This window comes from Triturus cristatus, chromosome 8 (assembly GCF_964204655.1).
Source record: "Triturus cristatus chromosome 8, aTriCri1.1, whole genome shotgun sequence".
NCBI classification, from domain to species: Eukaryota; Metazoa; Chordata; class Amphibia; order Caudata; family Salamandridae; genus Triturus; species Triturus cristatus.
In genome coordinates this window covers 1322484758-1322511539 of record NC_140591.1, presented here as the reverse complement: position 1 = coordinate 1322511539, position 26782 = coordinate 1322484758, and the positions used below count along the sequence as shown (strand labels likewise).

General features: G+C 42.8%; 1 protein-coding gene across 1 annotated transcript in view; it reads right to left on the bottom strand.

The window, feature by feature from the left end:
• RBM11 (RNA binding motif protein 11) overlaps window positions 1-26782 on the bottom strand; it is a 209130-nt gene that overhangs the window by 121774 nt on the left and 60574 nt on the right. The window contains exons 2-3 of the mRNA XM_085620540.1: window positions 11087-11249; window positions 1236-1314 (exon numbers count right to left, since the gene is read on the bottom strand). Of these exons, the coding sequence (XP_085476666.1) occupies window positions 1236-1314; window positions 11087-11249 (242 nt within the window). The remainder of the gene's footprint in view (window positions 1-1235; window positions 1315-11086; window positions 11250-26782) is intronic.

Here is a 26782-nt window from a genome sequence, read left to right as displayed (position 1 = left end):
TGAAACAAACAGTGCTATTGAGAGATTTCATTAAACTCTAAAAAAAAAAAATCAATTAGCCAGAAGTAATTCTCTTGATTGGATAGAACTACAACATAAAATCAATAAAATCACTGCATATCACTTATCTCCTCATTCATCAACAGGGAAGAGTACTTTTGAACTTTTAAAAGAAGATCCAACACCATTTTATGGCCTAGATGGGTGCATTTGGACAAAGGTGTCAAGTTTAATGGGACTAAAGAATGAAGAAATCGGGTGATAAGGACTCAAAAAAAATGAAAGAGAAATTTTGTTGTGAAGAAAAACATCAAAATTATAGCTCCTGTTGGCCGTGCAAGGTGTTCAATGTTTGCAATAGTTATCAAGTTATTGAGGGATGCTGTGAAGACAGCAGATGTAAGGATCTGGAACTAAAGTGGAGTTGAGTTTCTAGATTCTCAGAAGAATTAAACTTCTATGACAGATGTGAGATGTCATCAGGAGGAGGAATGAACTCTCCCATAACCAATGATTTAAACAGTGAATCAAAGAAAACAATATTGGAAAAGGATATTTTAAAGACTATGTTACAAACTAATAGGAAATTTGTCACATGCATTTGTTCTGTATGGTTATGAGATGGGAATATTCTGTATATATATTGCTGGTTAAAGTTGTTATAAAATATGCGCATTTAGTTTAAATGTAGATTAGCTTTAAGTTATTATGAAGGGAGGAGTCTGATGCTATAACTTCTATGTTCTAAAAGGGAACAATATGGATTAGAATGTATAGCTTGGAATGTGTAAAGTGTTCATTTTAGCAGTTGCATTGAGGCAGTTGATGGATGAGGGGTTTACTGACAAACATGTTACTTACTGCAACGTCTGGCTCACCCTAGAGTGCTATTTCTTGAATTCCACAGTAAACTTAACTAAAGAGCCCGAAAAGTACTAAAATACCCAAACATATCGCTAATATCACTTCATCCTTTCCCAGAATTATTTTCCCTTTTCAAACAGGCGATATAGTTTCATCTCTGTCGATATTAAATACTTCTGTTTGCACATATGAACTATGTATGAATGAGTGCCCAGACTTCTATCAATATGAAGGCATCAACTAACAATGTGCTATTCAACTGAAAGGTAAAGCCAATAGGACTTTTTGGGGTAGTCATTTAATAGTATGGTTCCTAAAAATAGTTTCCAGCCGAATTGTATAGAAAGGATTGCATTGTAGTCAACATATACCTGTAGATGGAAGGGTCTTGGCTTGTGCTGTTCCCTAGACCCTGGTAAGGGCTAGTCAGGTCTGTCAAGTGAGAGCTGCCTGCAAACCAAAAGAGGAAAATAGTGTTAGTCCGTTTTTGTTTATGTAAAGTACCACACTGACGAGCAAGAGTACTAATATGAATCACAAAATGGCATTTAAAAACTCTCCTCCAACATGTGAACAGTCCATATATTATACAAAATCGGAGATGAACATTTTGTAACTATGGCTAGCTTGATTAGTTCACAGGTATGTTTTTTGACTTCAAAAACCTTTGGCCTTTTTGAGGAATCTACATGAAATATCCCAAAACATATTTAGCTGCGTGAGTTTGAGTTTAATAAGGGGATGTTTAGTGTCGAAATATCCGTGGGTAAAAGTAATGCGGGTTCAACGATTTTAGTTTCTCACCCAAATTACCAGGACAGTTTTCCCGTACAGTACCCCAGAAACAACTGGACAGATTGCCGCTGATCTTAAAATACTGAGGCGAAAGCTTTTTTTATTTTTTTATTATCTGGGTGAATCCATCTAGTATTTTTTATAAAAATATTTTCAAAAACAAAAAGAGTTTTGTAGATAGATTAATTTCTGAACTGTGTACATTTGTTCAGCTAACTTTGCTGGTGGCGGTGGCTGCTGTTGGGTGAGTGGTGACCTTCAGCAACTGGAAGGGTTGAAGATATGAATGAAGTGCCGGAAAACATGCTGCACTGTTCTCTCCAGAGGTCGCTGGTTGGTGCAGCAATACAACTGGCAAGGAAGCGATTCTGGAACCCACCTAGAACGCAAGCAGTGTTACTCAATGAGCAATTCTGGCTGCTATTCTATTTTGGTAGTTAGTTGCAACACCCTTCAGTCTTGAGTGAGCTCTTACTTAACCGTTATATTATTCTCATTTCAGCTTGCTTGCTATTTGGACAGATTCCTCTTGGAGATTGATTATTTCATCAGAAAACAGACCTGCAACTCAAAATGCTCATTAGCAGGGTATATGGCTTAGGGCAAAAGAGCTACTTTTGGCTAATAGGCTACCATGAGGAATTTCCTTTGGAGCTTCTTTGGATCTCAAAACCGATCTAGGGAGCTGTTAGCCCAATTCCTGGTGAATTATTTGGTTTGTATGATGGAATTCCAAAGCATGACTGCACACTCAGCAGTAAGCTGGAATCGGCCCATTATCCAAGCAGATTTTTGTTACATCTGTAAATGACCATCCAGCCAAACAAGTAGGTGGAATCCCTTCTTGCATTGTTTAGAAGCTGTCCCGATATTTACTGCCCCTTAGGTCCCTTTGTTGCCCACTGTAGGAGGCTGGCTTAGTATATGGTACATTTTAGTGTAGCACCCTGCAAAAATCCAGACAGCTCTTATGGTAATTTTAGTGATCTTAGACAATCTTAGAAAGCTCTGTAAGTGGTAGCTGTGGAGAGCAGCCATCAGGCTTGGTCCAGAAGAAGTGTAAAGCAGCTTGTTTTACTGGTACTTAATGTTATGGTAGAGGTTAAGTGAAAAAGAACCACACAGTGTAGTTATAAAAAATATGTATTATTAACACTCACTAACACAATGTATTATCTCCTACCCGGAGATATAAACACAATACTCACAATACTTTGTTAAGAGAATAAGTAAATAGCACAGAATACACAGTGGTCTCCAGGGGAAGGCCAAACCATATACTGAAATAGTGGAATGCAAACCACGACTCAAGTCAAGAGTGGACCCAGAAGACATAGAAGAGTTGGGGACCCAAGGAACCACCCAAGTTGAGTATCTAGGAACCCCATGGAGGTCGTGTGCAGTGTGGGAAAACAAATGCGTACTCAATTCAAGTCAATGGGTATGTCATGGTTGCAATTTTAAAAAGAAGGACCCTTCGCAGCGGACCGTGAAGAAACCCTGTGGAGGATGGAAGGTTGGGGAGCCACCCCACTCGTGGAAAACCCAGGTACCAGGATACTTACACCAGGGAAGCCGGGTGCATAGGTACAAGGTGGAGTCAAAAACCACTGTAGACCACAATGGAGGACTGCAGGAAGATGCCGCTGATGAAGAAGGTGAGAAGAGTTTGGTGGAACTCAAAGGTGAATTGAGGATGAGAGGTACCTGCAAGCAGAGGGGACAACGTCTAAGCCACTCAGGAGGGACCAGGAGGGACCAGGAGGCACAGAAGACGAATGCCCACCAATTTCGGAGTATTAGGAGAGCTGATGGTGCCCTTTAAGTTGCAGCTGTGCGGACCAGGCTGCACTATGGAAGACCAGGAGCCGTTTATAAGCTGTCCCACGTCGGATGTCTAGAGCCAAGGAGTCAGTGTCCGTCAGGGGCACCAACAAGCCTTGGCAACCAACGTAGTGGTAGAAAAAGGTGCTGTGTCGGGACTACCAAGGGCCAAGTGACTCACCACGAGCAGGTAAGTCAGAGCATGCCCAGAGCAAGCAGGGGAGCCCACTGGAGCCAAAGAAGACCCTCAAGAGGACCCACAGGCCAAAGGCACAGGAGTCGCAAGAGGACCTCAAGCAGCTCACCAAATGATGAAGGCCCACGGTGCACCACAGGATACGGTGCAGGTTTAGATCTTGGCTGGAGGAGATACTGGAGGCTAGAGCTTCTTGAAGTCAACAAGCCTTTGCAACGGGAAGTCGATGCGGTAAACAGGGGTTCTGATCCAGCGGTTTCGACGAGGGATACTGGCCTCAAACTCAGTAAGAAGACAGTGCAGGCCTCGAGGGAGTTGTAGAACCACCACCTGTGTTGCCGAGCCTTTCGGAATCCGTGGGAACCCAGGATCAGCAGACCAATCAGCTTCATTGCGGTGCGTGCACATGCAGGGGAGTGACTCATTCACTCCATGGGAGATTTCTTCGGGTGTCTTAGATTCCACAGGTCCAGCGAAGAACCTGTATGGAGCACAGGCACAGACGTTGCATCAGACTTGCAGGATGACGAGACCAGGAGCAGCAGGAGTCTTCCCAGTTGCAGTATTGGTTCACAGCAAAGTCCAGAGTGCCCAGACGGTTGAAGAAGTGGTATTGGATTTGAATCTTGTCCTACGACGAATCTAAGGACCCACCCCACAGGTAAGCCCTCAAGTACCCTCAGGAGAGGGTTGGGATGATTCAGGGGTCCCTCCCACAGGAGGGGATGGACACTGGGGAGGATACTCCTGTCCTTTGTCCAGTTTCATGCCAGAGCAGGAGCCAACGGTTCCCTGAACTTGAGTATGCAAGGAGGGCACCAAATGTGCCCTTCCAGCATTCTCTGTGGTGCAGGCAAGTGCCCCCACCCTGTTCCAATATACTAAGTTCTGTCTGGGATGTGGTCACACCTCCCTGTGACAGGAAACCTATTGTCCTGCCTTCCCCTGCTCGAACTTGGCTCAGCAGTAGGAGGAGGGCGGAATTGTGTCTCTGGTCGGCAGCAGCCATAACTTTCTGTCCGGGTCTAGAAAACTAGAACGGGAGCATTGAGGGCTTCCTTGAGGAGCTTTACAGTGCACGAATCATACCTCCCACACCAATTTTGATGTGAGGGTATGATTCCAACATGTTTGATACCAAACACAACAGGATTTGTTTCAGTCAGTTTAGACATGGCCACTCTATGTATCGGAATCGCTGATGCACTTACAACCCGGGTGAATGGACTCCGAAGGTTGTTGGGGTGTCCTGCTCATGCGGAGGTACCCTCACACTTAGAACCGAGCACCCTGCCTTCAGGAATGAAAGGCCTGCCTTAAGGGCGACATAGGTTTTAAGTGTAGTGATCTCAAATATAAGGAAACTTATATCGGTCGTAAGTGGTGCGAGCACCAGCTTACACAGGCTGCAACGGCAGGCCTATGATCACAATTTGAGTGGTCTCTCATGGTGGCATAATACAGGCTTCAGCTCATGGGAGACCCCTGCTGTACCTATGCCCTGGATACCTTAATACCCTAGTACCATATACTAGGGACTTACAAGTGCGCCCCAGTAGCCAAACTGGAGTGTACCCAAGTACTCACCATGTCCAATTTAGGGAAGAAGCACAGAGACTGGGGTCCTGATTAGCAGCATCCGAGTCAGACTAGTCAGTAAAACATAATGACACCAGCACAAATGTGGGCTTACCAAGCAGATCCTTCTCTCCTACACCCGCTAAAAGAAAACCAGGTTCAAAAAGGGACTGCTGCTTGAGACAGAAGGCAGATGAACGCTTATCCCCTTCTTGATAGTCCTGATTCTCTTACCCCGATCTAGAATATACTAAACTGTATTTGGCTGTTGTGGAAGGGAACAGGAAAAAAGACCTTTGCACCCCAGTCTTTCGGTAGCGCACCGCCAGATGACACTACAATAATCATTTTCTAAGGATGATGGTCTATTCTCAAAAAAACTCTCTGAAAAGGTACTGAAAACCTGAAGATGCACCTTTTTAGGGATCAAGTACTTCTTCCATACAATGACCTCTTGTGAGCATTTGAAGGATGTTTTTTACAGCTCTGTAGGTAAATTTGTTTAAGGCAAGAGGATTGACATTATCACCTCAGATAACGTGTGTGGTCACAAAGGAGTCTCAATTTCCATTGAGAAACAGAACAATTATGAAGGTTAAAATTAGAATAGAATGAAGGTAATACAAAACACACAGCTAGCCTAAAGACAGGCTTTTCTGGCTTACACCCAGCCTGCCTGGTATGCCCCCAGAATTTAAACCAAGCCCAGATATAACTTATGAACGTTCTTTGCTCATGACATGGGCACCCATAGCCAATTCTGCTAACTTCTTTCAAAAATAAGCTTCAAGCACCTCTCCAGTATTCTCCAAATAAAACATCTAGACTGTACTAACCAATATCCTTTTTATTCATACAAGCATGCACCTGCAAGCTTTTTGCGCAAGGTAACAGAGCTTCAGGGCCACACTTGGGGCAGTAACATGATGTATGAATTAAATGACATGCTCAAACAGATGTCCTAACTTGTGGTCTGTAGCACTCCAAATACAAATACATACATAATAAAGAACAAGTTGCTTACTTTCTGTAATACTCTTTGTGGTGTATCCTCTAACTGCAGATTTTTCACTCGGAGAATACTCCGTCAGGCCTCACAATAGAACCGGAAACTCAAAAGCAGTAGTCCTGGCTGCTGGTAGGTGGCGTCTGGCAACTCAGTGCCAGCTTTATTGCGCTCCGCAAGTGATGAGCGGGGCAGCATAAAAGACATCAGTAGCTTTCAAAGCCTTATTTGCACCCTCTGACAGAGCCCATGAGCAAATAAGCATGGTCAGTGTGCAGATCTCTACGCTGAGACCTTTCTAGATGGGAAGAGAGTCTATTTCACAGAACGAAGAGGTGGAAGGGTATGTAAGGAATCTGTGGCTAGATAGAGTGTACATCAGAAAAAGCATTACCAAAAGGTAAGTAATTGTTCTACTGATGAATACTTGTAACTGCAGATTCCTCACCTTGTGAGTAGATACCTCCACTAGTGCGGAGTCTGTGGAATGGCTCGGACCAAAAAGTCCTCAAGGACTGAATGGACCAAATGCCCATCACCAAGGACCTGACTGTCAAGGAAATAGTGCTTGGTGAACATGTGCACTGATGCCCAATTAGCAGCCTGACACATCCAGGACAGGCACTCCATGGACTAGTGCAGCTTTAGCTCCAGTTAGCTCAGTTAAGAAGCAGCATTCACCTTGCTGCTTCTTAACTAACACGTACCAGATGCAAAAGTCTATCCACTTAGAGATGGTTCTTCTCTGGACTGCCGTCCCATTCTTAGCTCAGAGAAGCAAACCAAGACTTTCATCCACCTGATGGTCTATGGTACGATCAATGTGAGAGGGAGGTGCTTTCTTGGGACCTAGCAATGGAATCTCTCCTCTTTCGAGTGGTGAGGTGGGGCAAAGAAAGTCAGAAGAGTGATATCCTGCACTATGTGGAAAGGTGTCATTATATTGGGCAAGAACGCAACTTGAGTTCTGAGCACCAGTTTGTCTGAGAAGAAAGTCATATAAAGCAGCTGGACCAAAAGGGCCCACGGCTCACTCACACAAATAGCTGACATGAATGTGACCAGAAAAAACATTTTCATGTTCATGAGTCGTAGTGGACAACTATGCATTGGCTCAAATGCGGCCTACATTAGAAAAATGAGTACCAAATTCAAGTCCCACTGTGGCATCACAAAGATCTTCAGTGGAAATGTGCAGTCTCATCATAACAGGTGATTTAAACATAGAAGGCTGGTCTACCAACATGAAAAAACAACTGAAAAAGGCAGGCATATAGCTTAACAGGACCCAATGCAAGTCTCTACTGGGTCGTTGACAAAAAAGAAAAAAACTTTGACACAGCTTGACTGGTAGCGGTTCAATCTGACTGTTTTCACACCAAGCCACATACTTGTCCCAGCACCCGGCATACACACATTTTGTAGATGGATGCCTTGCTGCCAGAATCACATCAACAACTATTGGAGGAAGATCAGAAAGCTGCCGCAATGCAAGCTCCATGTACAGAGGTGCTGAGGCCTGGGTGCAGGACCCCGTCCTGTTTCGGCAAAAGTAGATCCTCCAAAAGCAGCAGCTTGATCGGAAGACAGAGATTCATGCCCAGGCATTCTGGACACCTCACCTTTCTGGTCCAATCCAGAGCCACAAGGATGACAGCTTCGATGTAGGGGAGAATCTGCAAAGGAGTCAGGTGTGACTTCGGCACAATAATAGTGAACCCCAATAATCCTGCTGTCATCTGGAGGTGGTGCGCGAATGCCTGGAGTAAGCCCACCTTCAAATGCCAGCCATCGAAGTATGGGGAGACTGGTATACCCAACCTCCAATAACCGGCTGCGACCACTGCCATCACTTTCATGAACACCCAAGGGGCACTTGGCCCATAGGAATGAAAGGGGAGGTATTCCTTAACTGCGAGTCGTAATTAAGAAATGTTTAGAAATCGCTATTTTTTAAGCGATTTCTACATGCATCAACAATGCCATTTGCGATTCCTTATTAGCGAAAAATAAGGATTCGCTAAGAAGGAATAGCAAAAGGCTATGCATGTAGAAATCGCTTAAAAAATAGCGATCTCTAAACATTCCTTAATTGCGACTCGCAATTAAGGAATACCTCCCCATTCCTTCCCATAGGCCTAGAGGCCCAAAGGAATGAATGGGAAGACATTCTCAATTTGCGATTCTCAATTAGAGAATCGCAAACTGAGAATGCAATTTCAAGGGTGCCAGGGTGTTGCCATGGTGTCAAAAGGACACCCTGTTGCACTCCTGAAATCTGCATATGAGTACATCTTGCACACACACATGCCCCAAGGGCATGTTTGTGTGTAAAATGGAACTTTGAAAAATGCACTTTAGTGCATTTTTCAAAGTTTTTGCAAATTACCATGAAGTTAAACTTCATGGTAATTTGCTCCCCCTATTAGCGAAATCGCTAATTTTTTTACTTTAATGCATTGCATTTAAGAAATCTCAATTGGAGATTCCTTAAATGCAATCGCAATTTAAAAGTAATTGCAATTTAGAGATTACTTAAATTGCGATTTTTGCATTTGGGATGATGCCTCCCAAACGCAAAAATACCGGTCGCAAAGGGGCAGATTCTGAGAATCTGCCAGTTTGCGAGCGGTTTTTGCTTTGATGCATGTGGGCCATAGCCTTTTGCTATTCCTGATTAGCGAATCCTTATTTTTCGCTAATAAGGAATCACAAATGGCATTGCAAGAGTCTTGGATTGGCATATTATTTATACAATGTCAGAGTTCATCGTTTCACATCTCCAGCGCTAGGAGTTTGGCGACATGTGCTTCGAAAAATCTGGTTCACAACCAATACCTCCACTAGAGGGCTTTAAAGTAGCTACATTTTAGCCTTGCCACACGGATGTATTTGTTGTGTTTCTCCATTATTAGTTCCCTATCAAGTTTTTCTGTCGATTGCCAACCTTGTTTTCCACAAATCATATTATGCTTTAGCATGGTCTCTAGAAAAAGTATAAATATTTCTGCAAATAGGGGATTCAGTTAGCTTGTTCTTGTTTATCTTTAACATCTGTCTAATACGATAATTAGAGAGAACTCCAATTTTGTGAAAGAAGTAAAGTGAACTTCAATTAGATCACTTACTAAAGCCTATGGGATTAATTTTCCACTTTTTCCATATGGACCATTCACTTTCCTTGTCACTAATTCATAGTGATGCATTTTCTATATCAGCGCTTTAGCATTTATGGACCCGGATACTTTCAACATTTTGTGAGCCTTATTCTAGTAGTGGGAGGAATGTAATATTGTGTTATGGTCTGCCTGTATTTGCATTTGTTTTAGATATAAGCTATTTAGGTCACCTTTTGATTTAAAAATGTGTTGCTCAGCATTTACCCATGTCAGAGTTTTCCCGTGTGTCTTAAGACCATATTTTGCATTAGATAACTGATAAGCCAGCCTGTGTAACTCTATATGTGGGAGCTGCAGTCAGCAGCAATCAATCAGGCGTTTGTTAAGTGCGACTACTCACCCGTAAAGGTCTCAAGGCGCTGGGGGTGGTGCAGGATCCAGTCCATCAAGGAAGGGGTCTGTTGAAGAGCCAGGTTTTGAGGTTTCTTGCGAAGATGGGGGGCGATGTTGTATGTCTGAGGGGGAGTGGAAGGGCGTTCCAGGCTCTGGCCGCGAGGAAGGAGAAGGAGCCTGATCTGGTCTTTCTGGTGGGGGGGGGACCATGGCGCAGTAGAGCTGGGCTGATCGTGGGGTGCGTGGAAATTGAGTCGGCTGTACAGGTATGCTGGTCTGGTGTCGTGGAGGGCCTTGTGTGCGTGGGTGAGCATCTTGAAGGTGACTCTAGCCTCGATGGGGAGCCAGTGGAGTGTGCACAGGTGCTGGGAGATGTGGCAGTGTTTTGGCAGCTTGAAGACCAGTCTTGCAGCAGGGTTCTGGAAGTTCTGCAGCTTGCGGGTGAGGTTTTTGTTTATTCCAGCGTAGAGTGCGTTGCCGTAGTCGAGTATGCTGGTGACCATGGTGAGTGCTGGTCTTCCTGTGTTCGAGGGGGGATCCATTTGAAGGTCTTACGTAGAAGGCGGAGGGTGTGGAAGTAGGAGGACGAGACAGAGTTGATCTGGCGGTCCATTTTGAGCTCAGAGTCCAGGATGATTCCCAGGTTGCGTACGTGGTCCGTGGGTGTGTGTGGGCTTCCGAGGGCGGGGGCCACCAGGTGTCGTTACAGGCATCGGGGTTTGGGCCCATGATGAGTGCTTCTCTTTTGTTGGTGTTTAGTTGTAGGCAGCTGTTTTTCATCCATTTGGCGACAGCTTCCAAGCCTTCTCGAAAGTTGTGTCTGGTGCTGTTGGGTTCGTTGGATAGGGAGAGGATGAGTTGGGTGTCGCCTGCGTATGACACAATGTTGAGTCCATAGGTTCTGACGATGGGGGCTAGCAGAGCCATGTAGATGTTGAAGAGTGTAGGGCTGAGGGAGGAACACTACATTAATAGTACGATATTGTCTAAATCATATTGTGTAAACCTCTGTTTAGGTAGATACCAAAGTACTTAAGGGGTAAATATGTCTGTTTAAATAGTATATTCCCTACACAACGTCTTATGGTAATTCAATTCTGTAAAAAAGCTTTAACCATTTAGGAAGTTCTATTACTGTTTTATAAAGCCCAATGTGACATTATTGCTAATACGTAATTGATACCTGCTCACATTTTCATATTCCTTTTAGTCTGGTCATTGAATATGTTAAAACAACATTACATACAAGTCTTTGAGCATAAGACCTAATATCTTAAATACAAATTTCTTCCAGTCATAATTACAGCTTACCAAATCTGTACTGAAGCTTAATGGGTCGTCCATACAAGCGGATTTCATTGAGAAGGGCTATAGCATATGGCACTGAGTCAGTGTGCTTAAAGCAGACAAATCCAAATGACTTGGGTTTCCCCTCTTTATCCTTGCATATTCTTATTTTGGTTAAAGGTCCAGCCTGAAAGAAGTTCCAAGGTAAAGTAGACAGTCATTTCTCAATGCATATATTTTTATAAAATGTACATTACAGTTAAGCTACATACCTTACAGTAAAAATAAATCTCATGATGAGCACTTCTTCACAGCTAAACAACAAATATACTGTGTTTAGTTCAGAGCCAGACTCCTGTGAAGCTCTCCATCTTGTGGGTCCCTCCTTGCAACTGACAAACAGCACGTTCTGACCCAGAAGTAGCTGAAGATAAGACTGATGGTTATGGAGGCGCATATACCTCCCAAAAATTTGCTCTTGATGCTTTTTCAAGTGGGCACTGTTTCCTAGGTTTAAAAATGGACTGACGTGATTAAGAACAAGTACAAGGATTTTGTAAACTGGGTATGCAGGGTCAGTTTGCAACAAACATTGAAACAACAATACATCTGGATACTTTACAATGGAAGTTGCTGCTGGGCTACATTGGTAGTCAAAGGCCAGTCTTCATAACCACAAGAATCTGTGTATTTAATAGTTCTGTAGTCTTAAACATTTAGGGCCTCATGTAGGTAGCATACAAGTTACCACTTCTTAAATACCGAACGTTACCGAATCGGTATTTAAGAAGTGGTAACTTGTATGTAGGTAATCCGTCGGTAAATATTACCGAATCGGTAATATTCGTTAATTACCGAATCGGTATTTACCGATTCGGTAATGAGGCATACCTTCCCATTGATGGGAAGGTATGCCTCATTACCGAATCGGTAAATACCGATTCGGTAATGGGGGGAAAACATGCAAGGGTGGCAGGGTGTCACATTGACACCCTGTTGCACCCCTGATTCGGCCATGTGTGCACATGTGGCACACATACATGCCCTAAGGGCATGTATGTCTGCCACATTGCACACGTCTAAGCGCTTTAAAATGCGTAAACACATACATTCATTATTTACCACCAACTATTAGTTGGTGGTAAATACCGACTCCTAAAAACACACACACACTCCCCCTACATATCATTTTTGTATTCGGAATTTACCGATTCGGTAAATTACCGAATACAAAAATGATCCCCCTACATACCAAAAGCCAAAATACCGGTCGGTAACGGTATAATTACCGAAAATCGGCCGTTACCGACCGGTATTTGGCTTCCTACATGAGGCCCTTAGTGTTACTATTCTTGTCAAACTATGTCAGGAGAGTCCTGTCAGATTGGCAGGTACAGGATTTGTTTCAGAGCACCAACAGCAACAAACTCTAGGATCTAATTCCTCACCCCATGGACCTTCCGGACACACATCACCTCATATGCGCAGAGCAGAATCACATGGCCCTGCATTGCAGATGATGCAATAGTCAGTCAAAACATCTCTCCTTAACTTATACGTAAATTTCAATCAGTCCATAAAAGTAGTGAGGCAGGAGCCCTAACATTTCTTCTTGCCTGACGAATGCAATTGGAAGAGATGGGTAGCAGAGAAAGAGTGATGTAACAAGAGCCATTATGAACAGAAGGAAAAGCAAATGAGGAAGCAGAAAAAGGGAGAGTTTATAAAATGGGAGGAGAAGAGGATAATATTGAACAATATTTGACTAGCAGAATCAGCATCGGCATCGGCACCGCTCAGTGGGAACGTAAGCAATTCAGTTTTACTCACAACTGTCATAATGATTGGGCCATTCTCCAACAGGCAAGAGTTCAAAGGGATCACCAGGCACGGTTAAGAAAGAGAAAGATGTGAGCGATGGTATGATGGTCTCACTTAAATATGATAACAAATCGTTTAGTGTCCCTAACTACATAAGCTTGGTGGCTTCGTCGAACCCATCTTTGTGGGTGCATTTAGATTTCAAAAGCATCTTCATTGGTAAAGATTTGAAGGGAGCGGTAGACAGTCTGTTAGCTTATAGTACCCTCTTCTACTTCTGAGTTGCACTCCCAATGTTATCTGAGGATCAAGTTGCTAGAGGTGACATTTTCATGCAAATGTTTCTTCCAAACACAAGTTCAGCTAGGGAAACACATTGTTCCATGAGGTGTGTTTCTTCAATCATACAGAGTCTGACGGAAAATTAGAGAGATTAGCTAGTGCGTGTCCATGGCTATCTGAACCACTTTTTTGAAGGTAGCCTTGAAATGTGCAACTAACCGCTTAGCTTGAGGCCAAAGTGGTGTTATTTTCCAACGCTTAATCTCCAGTCCTGCGGCAAACTCATTAAACTCTACTTCACAAAAGATGTGACCATTGTCTGACTTTGTCACTACTGATGAAATGCAATAAACCGAGACAATATTGTTGAGCTCCAGGATGCCCACATCAGACATGGTTCTTGAAACGACAATCACTTCAGAAAAGCATGGGAACTAATCAGAGGCTACGGCAGGTATTGTCCTGTTGCAACACACTCAAAGAAATTGATTGCTACTTCATTCCACATGCGAGTTGAAATTTGCAACATTTGTCAAGGTTTCACAGAAAAACCTTTGCCTAAACTCTGGCATAACTTCTTTTCCACCAGTTAATTGAGCAAAGGGAACCACACTTTCTCATTACAGATTCTTGGTGGCTACCATGCTGCAATTACTTGGTACGTCAGATCAACCTTGTGATCTTGTTTAGAGTAAGGAATAATCAAGTATTTTCATCTTAGTATTAGTACTTTGTAATGTTGTTGAGGAAATCCATTCCTAACATGCAGAAAAAGCCTTGAGGTTTCCAAGATAGCTTTCTCAAGGTGATTTGTATGTGCATGCTAGAATCCTCTAGCTTGGTGTTTCAAGAAGGTGAGCTACTGCACACAGCAAAGGATTATTCAGTGATGCTTGGATTACGTCTATTTTCCTCAGTGCACTTGGTTTTGACTGCAAAGGAATTTTGCAGCCTCCGATGGTCTCAATGAAATGGCGAGGGGAAATCTGGAAACAAAGTCAGGGTGGCTTTTGTCCTTACTAAGGCAATCTCTATCCTGAATGGCATTTTAATGTTGGAGTTCGTAAATACAGTGAGTAACTTTTGGTGATTTGTGATAACAGTAAAGGATTTCCCTATACAAGAGCAGATACAAGTGCTTGCAGGACATTACTACAAGTCTTTCAATTTATTCTTGAGAGTAGACCTGATCCAGGTCCATTAGGCTATCACTCGCATAAGCAACTACTAGTCATGGGGATTTAGGGTCATCGTTTGTATCAAAATGGCGCTTAGACCAGTACGACTAGCATCAATCACCAATTCAGTGGTTAGATAAAGGTCAAAGTTCCCAGCTTCTGTGAATGTAGCACAAATTCTTTCAAACGGAGTTTGCATTTCTTGAGCCATTTAAGAACACATAACGTTTGTGTCAGATCTGGCAATGGTGCAACGCCTGCTACAAAATCATGTGCTCACAATGAGCAGTATCTGGCTAATCACATGAATGAAGGGAGGAGAGGGACATTTTCCTTGCAGAGGTGGCAGTGATAGGGCAGAGATCTTGTTTGGGTCAGGCTGCATGTTTTGTTGTGAAAAGATATGGAAATAGAATTTCAATGAGTTTGTCAAAAGTGTAATTTTGCCTTCTTAAGTTTGAGATGGGTGTTGAAAGTCTGCCAAGCCCTTCACAATAAGGGTTTAGCTAGCTTCTTCATTTAACTTGACGAAGTATAGGGTATTGCTAACGTAGTTAAGGCAGTTGGGTATTCCTTGGATAACATGCCTAATTTCTTCCTTTAACACCTCAGGAGCAGATGTAATGTCGAAACTGAGACACCTGTATCAAAACAGAATGCAGGGGCAGCAATAGCTGTTTACCTGAACTTCTTATAGTTCATCTTGGGGATAGATACTCTTCATTCAAATCCAAATGATAGAACATGTAGGCTCTGTTTAACTGTTACATCATGACTTTATGGTACCATGTGTCCTGGACAGTTAGGTTTGGTGTGCCTTCAACTTGTCATTTGGGTACAGAAACACAGAAGTACACATTCTGAAGGTTAATAATGTTTTGCTTGAGAAGGTTACATAGCTCTATTCCTCAACTCGCTTTAGGATGCTAAATGGAAACCAAAAAGTGTTGGGTCACAGGCTTGACAGTTTCATCTCGATGTAACCTGATTTGCCTGTCCTCGAGTTCATCTATGCCATGGAAGAGAGCTGGAAAAGCTGGCACACATCAACAAGCTCTATAGCCAACAACTTGTCTGTTTCATTGCAGACTTTTTATTCTTTTTTTAAAAACGACTTTATGGGCATTTTTGGTAGCATATACATCATGACATGCGTACAGGAATCAAGACACTGTTCTTTACATATTCAAAACGACTGGTTCAGCAGAGTTTTCAACTACTTATTACAGACTTGAAACTCCAAGACACCCAGTGCCGATAACCGATTCAATGACATATGTCAATGTCCAAGGAATGTGAGCCATAAACAAGTTGACAGCAGCCTACAGAGACACCAGTGGGATTTCTTGGAGAAAAAGGCATAAATATGCACATCAGTTGGTAGAAGATCTAAAATAGTAAGGGTAGGTTTATAAAGTCATGGTCAGTCACAATGTTGTTGGCACCTGTGGCCACTGCCTCGTCTCACCGACTTAAAGAGCATTGTAACTGGAAGCTAGATGTGACGCCCTCAGTGAGACCAGCGCTGTGGTGTAATCGAAGCCGGTGCTCACTTAGTATAGGCGACGGCAGTGACTGCAACAGGAATGCTTTTCTGGCAGTTACATTCAATACACAATGGGGCAACCCAGTATCCCTCAGAATCTGGGCATGGATATGTAAACAAAAACAATGGTTATGTCGGGTGTAAAAAACAATTTCTAATACAAATCATCAATTTACTAAGTTATTCTCTAAAATCTTCAAATGTTCGTTTCTGACCAGTTTGTCTTAAGGAACACACAAAAATACAAAAGCAACACAGGTTGATGGGTATTATGTTATTTTATATAAATTGCATCATTTATATATACCAAAACAATTATAAATTCTGTCAAAACACAAGTTGAAATTTAAAGTGTTATGTGTTCAAGTGACATTTTGTGCTCAGTGATAAAGTTGGTGCGTATTATGTACAAAGTGACTAAAATACGTACAAGGGAACAGGAGAAGGCAGCCAGAATGGAGCGGAAAACCAATAACTTTGCTGCTTGAACAAATTAACCTTTGCATGCAAAGCCTTGATCTGGACCAAGAGATATCGTCGACGTTTAAACCCAAAGTCTGCAATACTAGGGTAGTCAATGCGGGTCTTCATCAGGACAAAGATGGAGGAAGAGGGATGACAGCCTACAGATACCCAGTTAATCATCAATGGCCCATAACGATCAAATATGTCCAACCTTGCCCCGTTGTGGCATTTCAAATCATAATTTCAGCATGATGTCGGGAGTAATCATCGAATCGCAGCGTTCTGCCAGGACTAATGCCTGAGAACGCCACAAACTATCCGATGTGTTCAAAGAAACTAATTTAGAACCCACCTCTGATTCACATCACTACAAGTAAGCACCCGAGTGCGCATTTAAAGACGGGTGAGCATTTCTGAAAAACAGGTCCATTACTTAATGTTCCCGCCATCATGCTGAAATTATGATTTGAACTACAACAACGGGTCCGGGATCGCACATATTTGATCCTTATGTGCCACTGGGTATCTGTAGCCGGTCATCCCTCTTGCCCCATCATTGTCCTGATGAAGACCCACATTGACTACCTAGTATTGCAGAATTTGGGTTGAAAAGTCGACGATATCTCTTGGCCCAGATCAAGGCTTTGTGTGCAAAAGAATAATTTGTTTAAGCAGCAGTTATTGGTTTTCCGCTCTATTCTGGCCTTCTTCTTCTTTTCCCTTGTACATATTTTAGTCACTTTGTACATAATACGCACCAACTTTATCACGGAGCAAAATATGTCACTTGAACACATATCACCTTAAATTTCACCTTGTGTTTGACAGCTTTTATAATGGTTTGGGTATATATAAATGATGCAATTTATATAAAATAACATAATACCCATCAACCTGTGTTGCTTTTGTGTTTTCGTGTGTTCCAAGTCAAAACTGCTCAGATACGAACATTAGAAGATTTTAAAGAATAAATTAAGGAATTGATCATTTGTATAAGAAATAGTTTTTTGCACCCGACAGAACCATTGTTTTTGTTTACATTTTTTGCAGTTACAGCGCAGCAGACACCTGCAGTGACCTAGAACTGGCATAGGCACCACATGGCAGGTACAGGACTCCCAGCAATGGAGTCCAGGTGTAGTAGGTGAAGTCTTTGATGACCCCGAGACTTCCAACAGGAAGCAAGCATACACAAGCCCTTGAAGTTCAACATTCATTGCGGAGGAACAAAAATAACACCTTAATTCTGCAAATGGGGAATAACAGCAGCGGGAAATCCTGAAAAGAGGGAATCAATAAAAGCTGGCATCACTCCAAAGAGTGATTCGAAAGAACTGACTAAGTTGAAACCCACAACTGTAAAAAAGTGTGCAAGGCTGACAGCATTAGATGCATTAAAAATGCGATGGACTAATTTGCTGTAATTGGAGGTTCGTGTTTAACAAGGACTGTATCTCACTGAATGCCCTTTTGACTTGTAATTCAAAGGTTTCTCTAGCAGATTTTAGAGCAACTCCCTTTTAAAACAAAAGCGCTTTGAGTCTGCTTAGCTTGTTACAAATCAGCCTTCAAAGTTGGAATGGGAGGCCGCAATGAACTATTTACACCCCCTTGACGGGGTGTGCGGGTGGGAAGAGGACGTTGTTACAGCAGGTCACTATCTGGGAAACCGATGAAATGTATAGAATCCCAGTGTGCATCCCACAGCGATCTTGCTCACTTAACAATAAATAACTTCCATTTGAAATGACCATAATTAATTGGAGTAAATTAGTGGCCGGTATGCCTTTGAGATAACAGCTGAAATTTGCTACCAAAGCATTGCATGCGGGGTGATTGGTAATTTGTTTGAAAATGAGTGAATGTCCAACAGTAGAATTGCATTCCTTTCCAGTAATGAAGACTTTTTTGTCAATCAATCGATTGCCAACTCCTGGAAAAGTTACAAAAGGGAAATTTTGTTCATTTAAGTGGTTTGTATATTTAGAAGGAAAAACTAGGTAAAGGGGTGCCGTCAATATTAGCTTTAATTTAACTGCAGTCAAGATATCGTAATCTATTGTCGTTTGAAAATGAGTAATTGCAGCAATAGTAGCAGTAGTAACTGCTGATTTAGCTGCTTCATCAGCCAGAAAATTCCCTACAATGTGTGCTCCCACACACTGATGACTCAAAGTATGAATAACATGAGCCTGTGGCATTCTGTCTTTGCGGTCTGCTACTTTTACCCAAAGAGTTTTATGCTCGAATGTTTTGCCTTCAGAATCTTTGGATCCATTTTGACACCAATAATGTAAATTATCATTAAGGAACTGTACACAGTTATACGAATCGCACACAATTAGTGTGGGTAATTCAGGATCTGTGCATTCAAGTGGAAGAAGCAAAGGTTTCAGTTCAGCCAACTGTACAGTGCAGTCCCCTCAGGAATTTGGTAGTGCTTTTTGTGGTCTAAAGTTCTCATCCAACATAACGCCAAAAACGTTGGCACAAGGCGCCACATATTTCTGTTTAGAGCCTATCGCAGGTTGGGCTGAACAATCAGTATAAACAACATATTTATACTGGCGAAGAGGTAAGACAGGAGTGGGCATGGGGTATTCATGCTCAGACTGTAGAAATTCCTGTGTCTGTAAAGACAGGTCGAAGACGTAGTCCAAATCAACAGCTGTTAAGGATGTTGCCAATTGTATCAATCTAGGGTGGAGGACTTTAGCGTTGGGAAAGCTAGCCTTTGTGACATCCTCCATGGCAGGTATGGGTGTAACAACAGTATTGCTTTTTCCTTGCGCAAGTGGCTGCTCTTAAAGAATAGCCATCTGCACTAAAGTCGGTATTTTTTCAGTGGAAGGAAAACGCATTTGAATATCCACATTGGAATAGAAATGCGATTTATAAGACATCGGCACAATTTCACCTTCGTTAAAGGTGATATCAGTACACCCAAGTGCACCCAGCAAGACCGGGATGAATAGGTTAATAGTATTCACATGTGTATGTAGGTGACGTGTAGCAAGTAAGTCAGATTGTAAGGATCTGAGTGTTTCTGTGTGTTCTAATGTCAATAGTGAACTGGAACAATCAGGGTGATTTAATTCATATAATGATTTAATGCGCTGGGCATAATCAGGAATGTATGTTCTGAAAAAAATTAAGGAATCCTAACAAGGGTTGTGGTATCTTTAACGTATTTGGAGAATGCACTTCTGCACATTTCTCCAAAAAGTGAGAAGCAAGGCTTATACCCTAGTGTGTAAGTTCATATCCTAAGAAAAGAACACTTAGAATTGCGATATGAGGGGTCTTAAAGTTGAGCTAGTAGCCAAAGGCAATGAATCCTAAAATTATGCAATCCACTACATAGAATAAAGCGTCCGGGTCAATATCATATAGAATTTACACAATATGGGCAGCAAACAATCCTGGACTGTGCTTATAGCCCAGCGCTAAACGAGTGAAGCGACACTTAAATCCAAGTGCATAAAACGCTGTCCAATGTCTGCTTTCAGGAGCTAGATTTTGGAAATAAAAACCACTGGATATATCCAAGGTTGTTTCGTATTTTTTACGGACTATATTGTTAATTAGTGATGTACTGTGTGTATTTTGTATAGCAAAAGTAAGTGCATGACTATTTAAAGGTCTATGGTCTAAGACTATACGATATGAATGATCTTTTTTTTAAACCGGAAAAAGGGGGTTGTTCATCTAAAAGACACAGGGCTCAATTAGTCCCTGGTACTCCAATTGGTGGAGCATTTTTCGAACAGCTGCTTTTGCATCCAGTTTTATGGGGTATTGTGGTTCCACTTGCGGGCTGGACCTTATAGGTATTATGTGATAAGGAGAGTCCTCATCCCAATCAACATGAATGGGGTGTTAAGCCGGGGCATGTGCAAGAGCCCCTTCTGTTGCATAAGCTTGTTTGACTTCTGCAGGGAAAAGTGAAGGAAGTATGACATCCTCACTCTGTGGGGATGTCAAAAAGCGGGGGCACTAAAAAGATGTTATAAGAACAAGTTAAACTCTCCCGGTAAATTGCTCTAATGGTGCGCTATAAGTCACCCACATTTTGTATATTCAACTCATATAACCTATCTGGAGGGGCTATGCACCTATCTGGGGTTTTCAACTGTAATGACAGCATCAGTTGCTCTCGCTGCCAGAAACGCCTGGAGATTCTGGCGTACTATGGTGACTTCTGCTGCACTAATGAGAGTCACCGCCCAACTGCTGTTCAGGAGGAGGGTTCTTGGAGTTAGTGGCATATTTTGCCATAATGGCTGCAACTTTCTTTTTCTGAAATTTGGGTTTAAATACAAGCATCCTGAGACTGGTTTTTGCAGCATTCTGCCCATCATTTGTTCCTTTTGCTTTTAGTCACCCTAAGTGGGAAGGGTATGCACAGACGTGGGCCCCGTGCTCACTGTGCTACTAGATTCAAACTGGCCTGGAAGATATGGGGTGATGCCCCAAAACCGATCCCAGGAAGCTTATTTCCGGTCAAGGGAGGACCAGGCTTGGCAGTTCAGGCTGGATTGTTCCCATGAGGAACAGGGTCAAGACTGATTTGCATATGGCTTGGTCCAAACTAGGGTGGCGTGGTGAGCAAAAGAACGATGGATTAAACCCAGATCTTTGTGACTGGGAGTGAATGTTTGCATTGTTCAGCATTCCGTCCATCGTTTGGTCCTTTTGCTTTTAAAAGCTGTGCACTGGCTGAGCTTTTTGCTACCTTCTACTGTGCAATGTATGTATGTTAGATCTGGCATCCTTGGTGGGATTTCCCCGGACTGTCTGCCTCCAGACCTCCTCCTTTGCGGACTTCATTTTTGCTGGTGTTAGGATTCTGGGTACTTTACCACTGCTTACCAGTGCTAAAGTGTATATGCTCTGTACTGTAAACATGGTAAGATTGGCTTATCCACATTTGGCATATTTAATTTACTTGTAATTCTCTAGTAAAGTGTACTATGTGTGCCCAGGGCCTGTAAATTAAATGCTACTATTGGGCATGCAGCACTGATTGTGCAACCACTCAGTAGCCCCTTAATCATGGCTCAGGCCCGAAATTGCAGAGCCTGTGTGTGCGCCATTTTAAACTGCCGTTTCTACCTGGCAAGTTAAACTACTTGCCAGGCCCACACCATCCCTTTTATTACATATAAGTAACCCAAAAGGTAGGCCCGAGGTAGCCCCAAGGGAAGGGTGCAGTGTTATTTAAAAGTTAGGACATGTAGTTTGGTAGTGAAAAACTGAAATCCGTTTTTCACTACTGTCACGCCTATCTCTCCCATAGGTTAACAATGCAATTGACTTAAAACATATTTTAAGTGTAATTTCCCATTGGGATGGAGCAGATAGAAAATTGGAGCTTGGCGTCTCTGGACTCACAATTTAAAAACACATCTTTTAGCATAGTTGGTTTTTAAATTTCAGTTCAGGAAATGCCACTTTTAGAAAGTTGGCATTTTCTTACTTTAACCATCCTGTGCTTCTGCATGTGTCTGAATACACCGTCTGGGTCAGGGTGACAGCTGGGCTTTGTACATTCCCTCTATACAGTCACCCAAAGGGAGCTGCGGTGTGATATTTACACCCTGATGGTCCCATCACCAGGCTGATGGGCCTTCCTGAGGCAGCCTGGGAGGGAGGAGCTGACACTTGCACCTGAATAGGGCTGTGCCTGTCCTCACACAAAGAGCTGCATGCCCCTATGTAGTGTGTCTGGAGTCAGGCCAAGAAAGACAGGGACCATGTGATCTTTAAAGGCCTCTTTGATGTTCCCCCAACTTCAAATGCACATTTAGGAATAAGCACTGGACCTCTGAAACCATATACTCAACACACTACTGGAACCAAGGACATTCTGCCAGGAAGAAGGCCTGCTGCGTTGCCAGGAGAGACTGCTACTCTGCAACTGCATTGCTATGTTGACCTACTGCCTGCTGTGTACGCTGCTGTAGGAGGTACTGTCACTTTGCTACTAGCTTTGCTGTGTTGGCCTGCTGCTTCTTGCCAGGAGTGAGAAGGACTGGACCGTCTCTATACCATTGAAACTATAGTTTTCCTAGGGCTTAGTGGCTTGCCCCCTGTTGTCAAAGTCTCAGGGCCATCAAAGACTTTGCTGCACTTTTATGGCTCTACTACTGAGGCCGATTCTGGGAGAACCAGCACCTGTCTTTGTGAGATCAAGTTCTGCGTTTGTGAAAGTCGGCACTACTCGATCGCCAGTTGGGCTCAGCGTGCTGTGTGCTTCACATCATTTGAACCAGAGTCAGCGATGCCTGATCACCAGCTGGAGCTCAGCGAAGTGTGTGCTTTGCATCACTTGCACCAGAGTTAGCGCTACCCGATCACCAATGATGACATATCGCTCCATGTGCTTCGCAACAGCCAGAACTGCTCGCGGAGTCCCGAGTGACGACAGTGTGTCAACTCCAACCCCGCACCTTCCGGCTTAGAAGCATTGCTGAACAACAGCATGACCCATTCCCCATTCTGGCAGAAGGTCGCCACAGTGCTGCACGAGTACGGCCTAGCAAGGACCCGACAATGTCCTGAGGATGGTGAGCACTGCTTGTAAGACCAATACCAAGGCCATCACCAACGGCAGCTCGGGGTAAAGTACTGTAAAGTTAGGACTCATGCAGTCCTAGTAACTGTGCACTTTCACGGGGCAGCTGAAATCGTTAGGTGCAATGATCCCGAGGAGTCCTCTTGTGGATCTTGTTCATACTTCTACCTGTGGAGTCCCGCCTCTGAGACCCTCGCATCCACATCGATGAATGTTTCCCTGCAGGGATCTTACCCAGTAAAGCCCGGTCCTGGGGGATCTTAATTAATTTACACACAAAATTTTTCCAATTTTCCTATTGTTAAGCACTGTGGTTTTATTGCATATTATTTTACATATACTCATAACTTAAGAATTACCAGTTGGATATTTGTCATTTATGTCTGTTTTTATCAGGCAAGTATTCTTTTTTTTTCTAAACTGGCGTGGAGCTTTTTTTTTAGGTCATTTTAATGTGCTATTGTAATGAATGTGTTGCAAAAATACTTTGCAGTTGTCTCTTAAGTTAAGTAGGACTGCTCTGTGCAAAAGCTATCAGAGGATGAGCAGGTGTTAGGTTTTGTATCGGACTTACCCGGACTAGAGTGGGGGTCCCAACTCGGACAGGGAGCATACCTCTGCAAACTAGATACCCCATTTCTAACAATGTGAAAGCCAGATTCCATTGAAGGAGGCAGTAAATGTACCTGGGCAATATTGCAGTGCTGTATTGGTCTTCCTTGGAGTGCGCTCATTTTGAGAAAGAGATCTTGGTCAAGGACTTGGGAGAGTCCATGGTCCAGCTTCAAGTGGGTAAAACCGCTGTGATCAAATCGCAACCCAGCAGAAATATTTAAAGGATTTGTCTCCTAACTAGGCTTAAGCTTGAACAGCATAATCTCCATGTCCCTGGAATGTGTATTGAACCTTTCCAAGTCCACTTTCACAGTACTGCTGAACCCCAGCAATACATGCTCCTAACATTTAGAGCCATCTCTCTAGTTAATATTGAAACTAAATTTGCTGATGAAGTCTCTGGGTAATTGACTGAGAGCTGTCGCACACTGTGCATGATGATGAAACTGACTTTGTGACTAAGCTAAACACATTTCACAATATTAGGCAACTCCAGAATGCAGTGGCCCTTGCTCACAGACTAAAGGGTCTCTTTGTAACCCTGCTTGGTGATTTTAGTAGGTCTTTGATTCAGTGGGATGAGACTACTTATTGGCAGTTTTTATAAAGGTGGGCTTTGATGCATATTCCATCTGTTCCATACTCAGCCACTGGCCTGATGGCAAGTCAGTGGGGTCCCGGTACAAGCCAATGTAGTTTTTCTAAGAACTTTTTATTGGACACGAAACATAGCAAGAATGCACATTGTCAACACTTCTTTGTACCTGGCTACTGGGCCGCTAGCTCAGTGTCTTCAAGCTGATGGGGAGTTCCACAGTTTTAAGTGGGCTACTGGGCTGGAAAACCATGTTTCGCTTTACGCAGATGTTGTTTTATTTTTCCACAGTGACCTCAATGCGCTACCCATCAAACAATGTGGCTACTGGGTCTGTTTAGTATGCTCGCCAGGTTTCTAGTGAACTGGAATGAGTAGGTCATGTTTCCAGTGTGGAGGTCAATGATGGATTTGCAATGGGCTCCAGAGCTAGGTTTGGAAACACAAGCTTTCATGTATTTGTGCTTCCAACAGCAAAGAAACCACCTGCTATGTGGCAAGGAAATATCATCCTGATGATGGATGCGTTAGGAATCATCGCGGTCACCGAGTCCTCATTTATCCATCATGGTACGCGCAGCAATGATTAAAATGGTTTTGTTCACTAAGCTTCTATACTCCAGGAGGCAAGGTTAGATACGATGGATATCCTGATGTACTACTGTACCTACAACCTACTCATTATAGAATGTCTGTTTGGCTCACAGTAGAACAGAGGCTCATAGAGAATGGAGAGGACCACCATGGAAGAGGTCAATCCACTACATTACTTATACAGTGAGAAGCTCCCCAAATATGCAATCCTATCCATGCAAGTAGCGATCAAGATCAGGGAGTGACACTGTGCTATTCAATAGGACCATAAGGTGACGGGTGAGATTACATTGTAGGTTAGGATACTTCCTCTGCATGTGAAAGCTCTTCTGGGATTTTCCCAGTGGGATAATATTGGCTTCTCCTAGGATAAAGAGGTTGTACACCAAACCAGATGCACCCCTCTGCAGACCCACAGCACAAGCTTGAACTTCACAAATCCCAGTAATTTAGGAACTTGGAACTAAGACATGACCCCCCCCCCCCCCATACTCACAGGGTCAGAATGAGATTCATCAAGCCAGATTTTAAAAATAAAAACGGGCTCACTGGAGAGCAAAATTATTTTTCCAATTTACAGATCATTTACCATCAATACGTCCAATTCATTTCCAGCCTTGTAGACAGAGGTGGGGACTCAATTTCAATTACAAAGATAGCTTTATTCGATTTAAAAGAAAAATCATAAAAGCACATTACAATTAATACAAGCAATAAAACACAAAAAGAAAAAAATTCAATAGTAAAAATTCCAGGGTCATTGCGATTTAGATAAATGATGTTGAAGCCCGAATTGAATTTAAGCCATGGAGGATCTACATCTAATGATAAATGTTAAGAACCCCGATACTGCATTTATGCAAATTTCATTTTCCAGTAAAAGTAACTTGAAAAACGCAGGCCTGCATTGTCTTAATCTCCATAACTTTAACAGGGGTTTCAAATATCTCTTTCTCCCCCATGCGTAAAATTTACAGAACAGAACACAATGAATAGTGGATTGTGCTGAACGTTCATCGCATGGGCAATTGGTTAGACTGATCGACCAATCATTTATTACTGGAAAAGTTATTAACCTGAAAAAACTACCAGTTCTCAAACGCGCTAGTAGCATTCTATTATAGCTAGACAGTTCTGGGGATAAGTATAACTGCAAGCCGGGTCCCTGTATTAATAAGTGATGTTGAATTACAGAAGCCTTTTTTCCCCTCGACAAGCCATCGTTGATTCTCAAGGTAGTTAAGACAACATTCTTTCAAGACTTTCCTTGAGATTGTAGTTAAGGTAGTGGGAGTGAAGAAGTATAATGGGTGACCTAGGTTTGTCATAAAATCCTTAACAAAGGAGAGCCACTGGATGTTTTTAGCTCCCTCATGTTTAATACAGTCCGTTATGATTGCTCTATTAAAGGCAGTAGCCTTAGAAGTCCATACCTTATGCCACAACAATATGGGGCTAATTTTGATTAGGTCTGTAATATAGACTATGTCCAGTTCCTTGTGGCAAACGTATGTGGAGGTGGATTTAGGGACTGCAAGAAGATATCGCAGGAAGGAATTTTCTTTCACCTGAATCTCCCTGCAGTCTGCAACCCCCCAGATACCAGCTCCGTAAGTGGCAGTTGATACACATTTAGCTTTGTAAATGTCCAGCAAAATTCGGGCTGGTCTGCCCACCAGTTTGTTAGCGAATTGTATTATTGCTCCCATCGCACGCGCAAAAGCAAGGTTCCTAGTGCCAACTGCAGTATTTCAGGTGCCTCTTATTAAAAACAATACCAAGATATGAAAAGGTGCTTGTTAATTCTAGCTTAGTCTTTTCTAGGAAGGTATTACAGGATATCTTGTTTTTTGTTGAACAACACATGGTAAATGTTTTCCCAATATTTATTTTTAGGCCTCTGGATCTCATGTATTCTGAGAAACTTGTTAGAGCCTTTTGGAGGCCTACTTGGGTTCTTGCCATTATAACAGCGTCGTCTGCGTACAATAAAATCGGCACCGCCGTGTCGGCAATTTTGGGATGGTCTACATCTAAGCTCATTAAA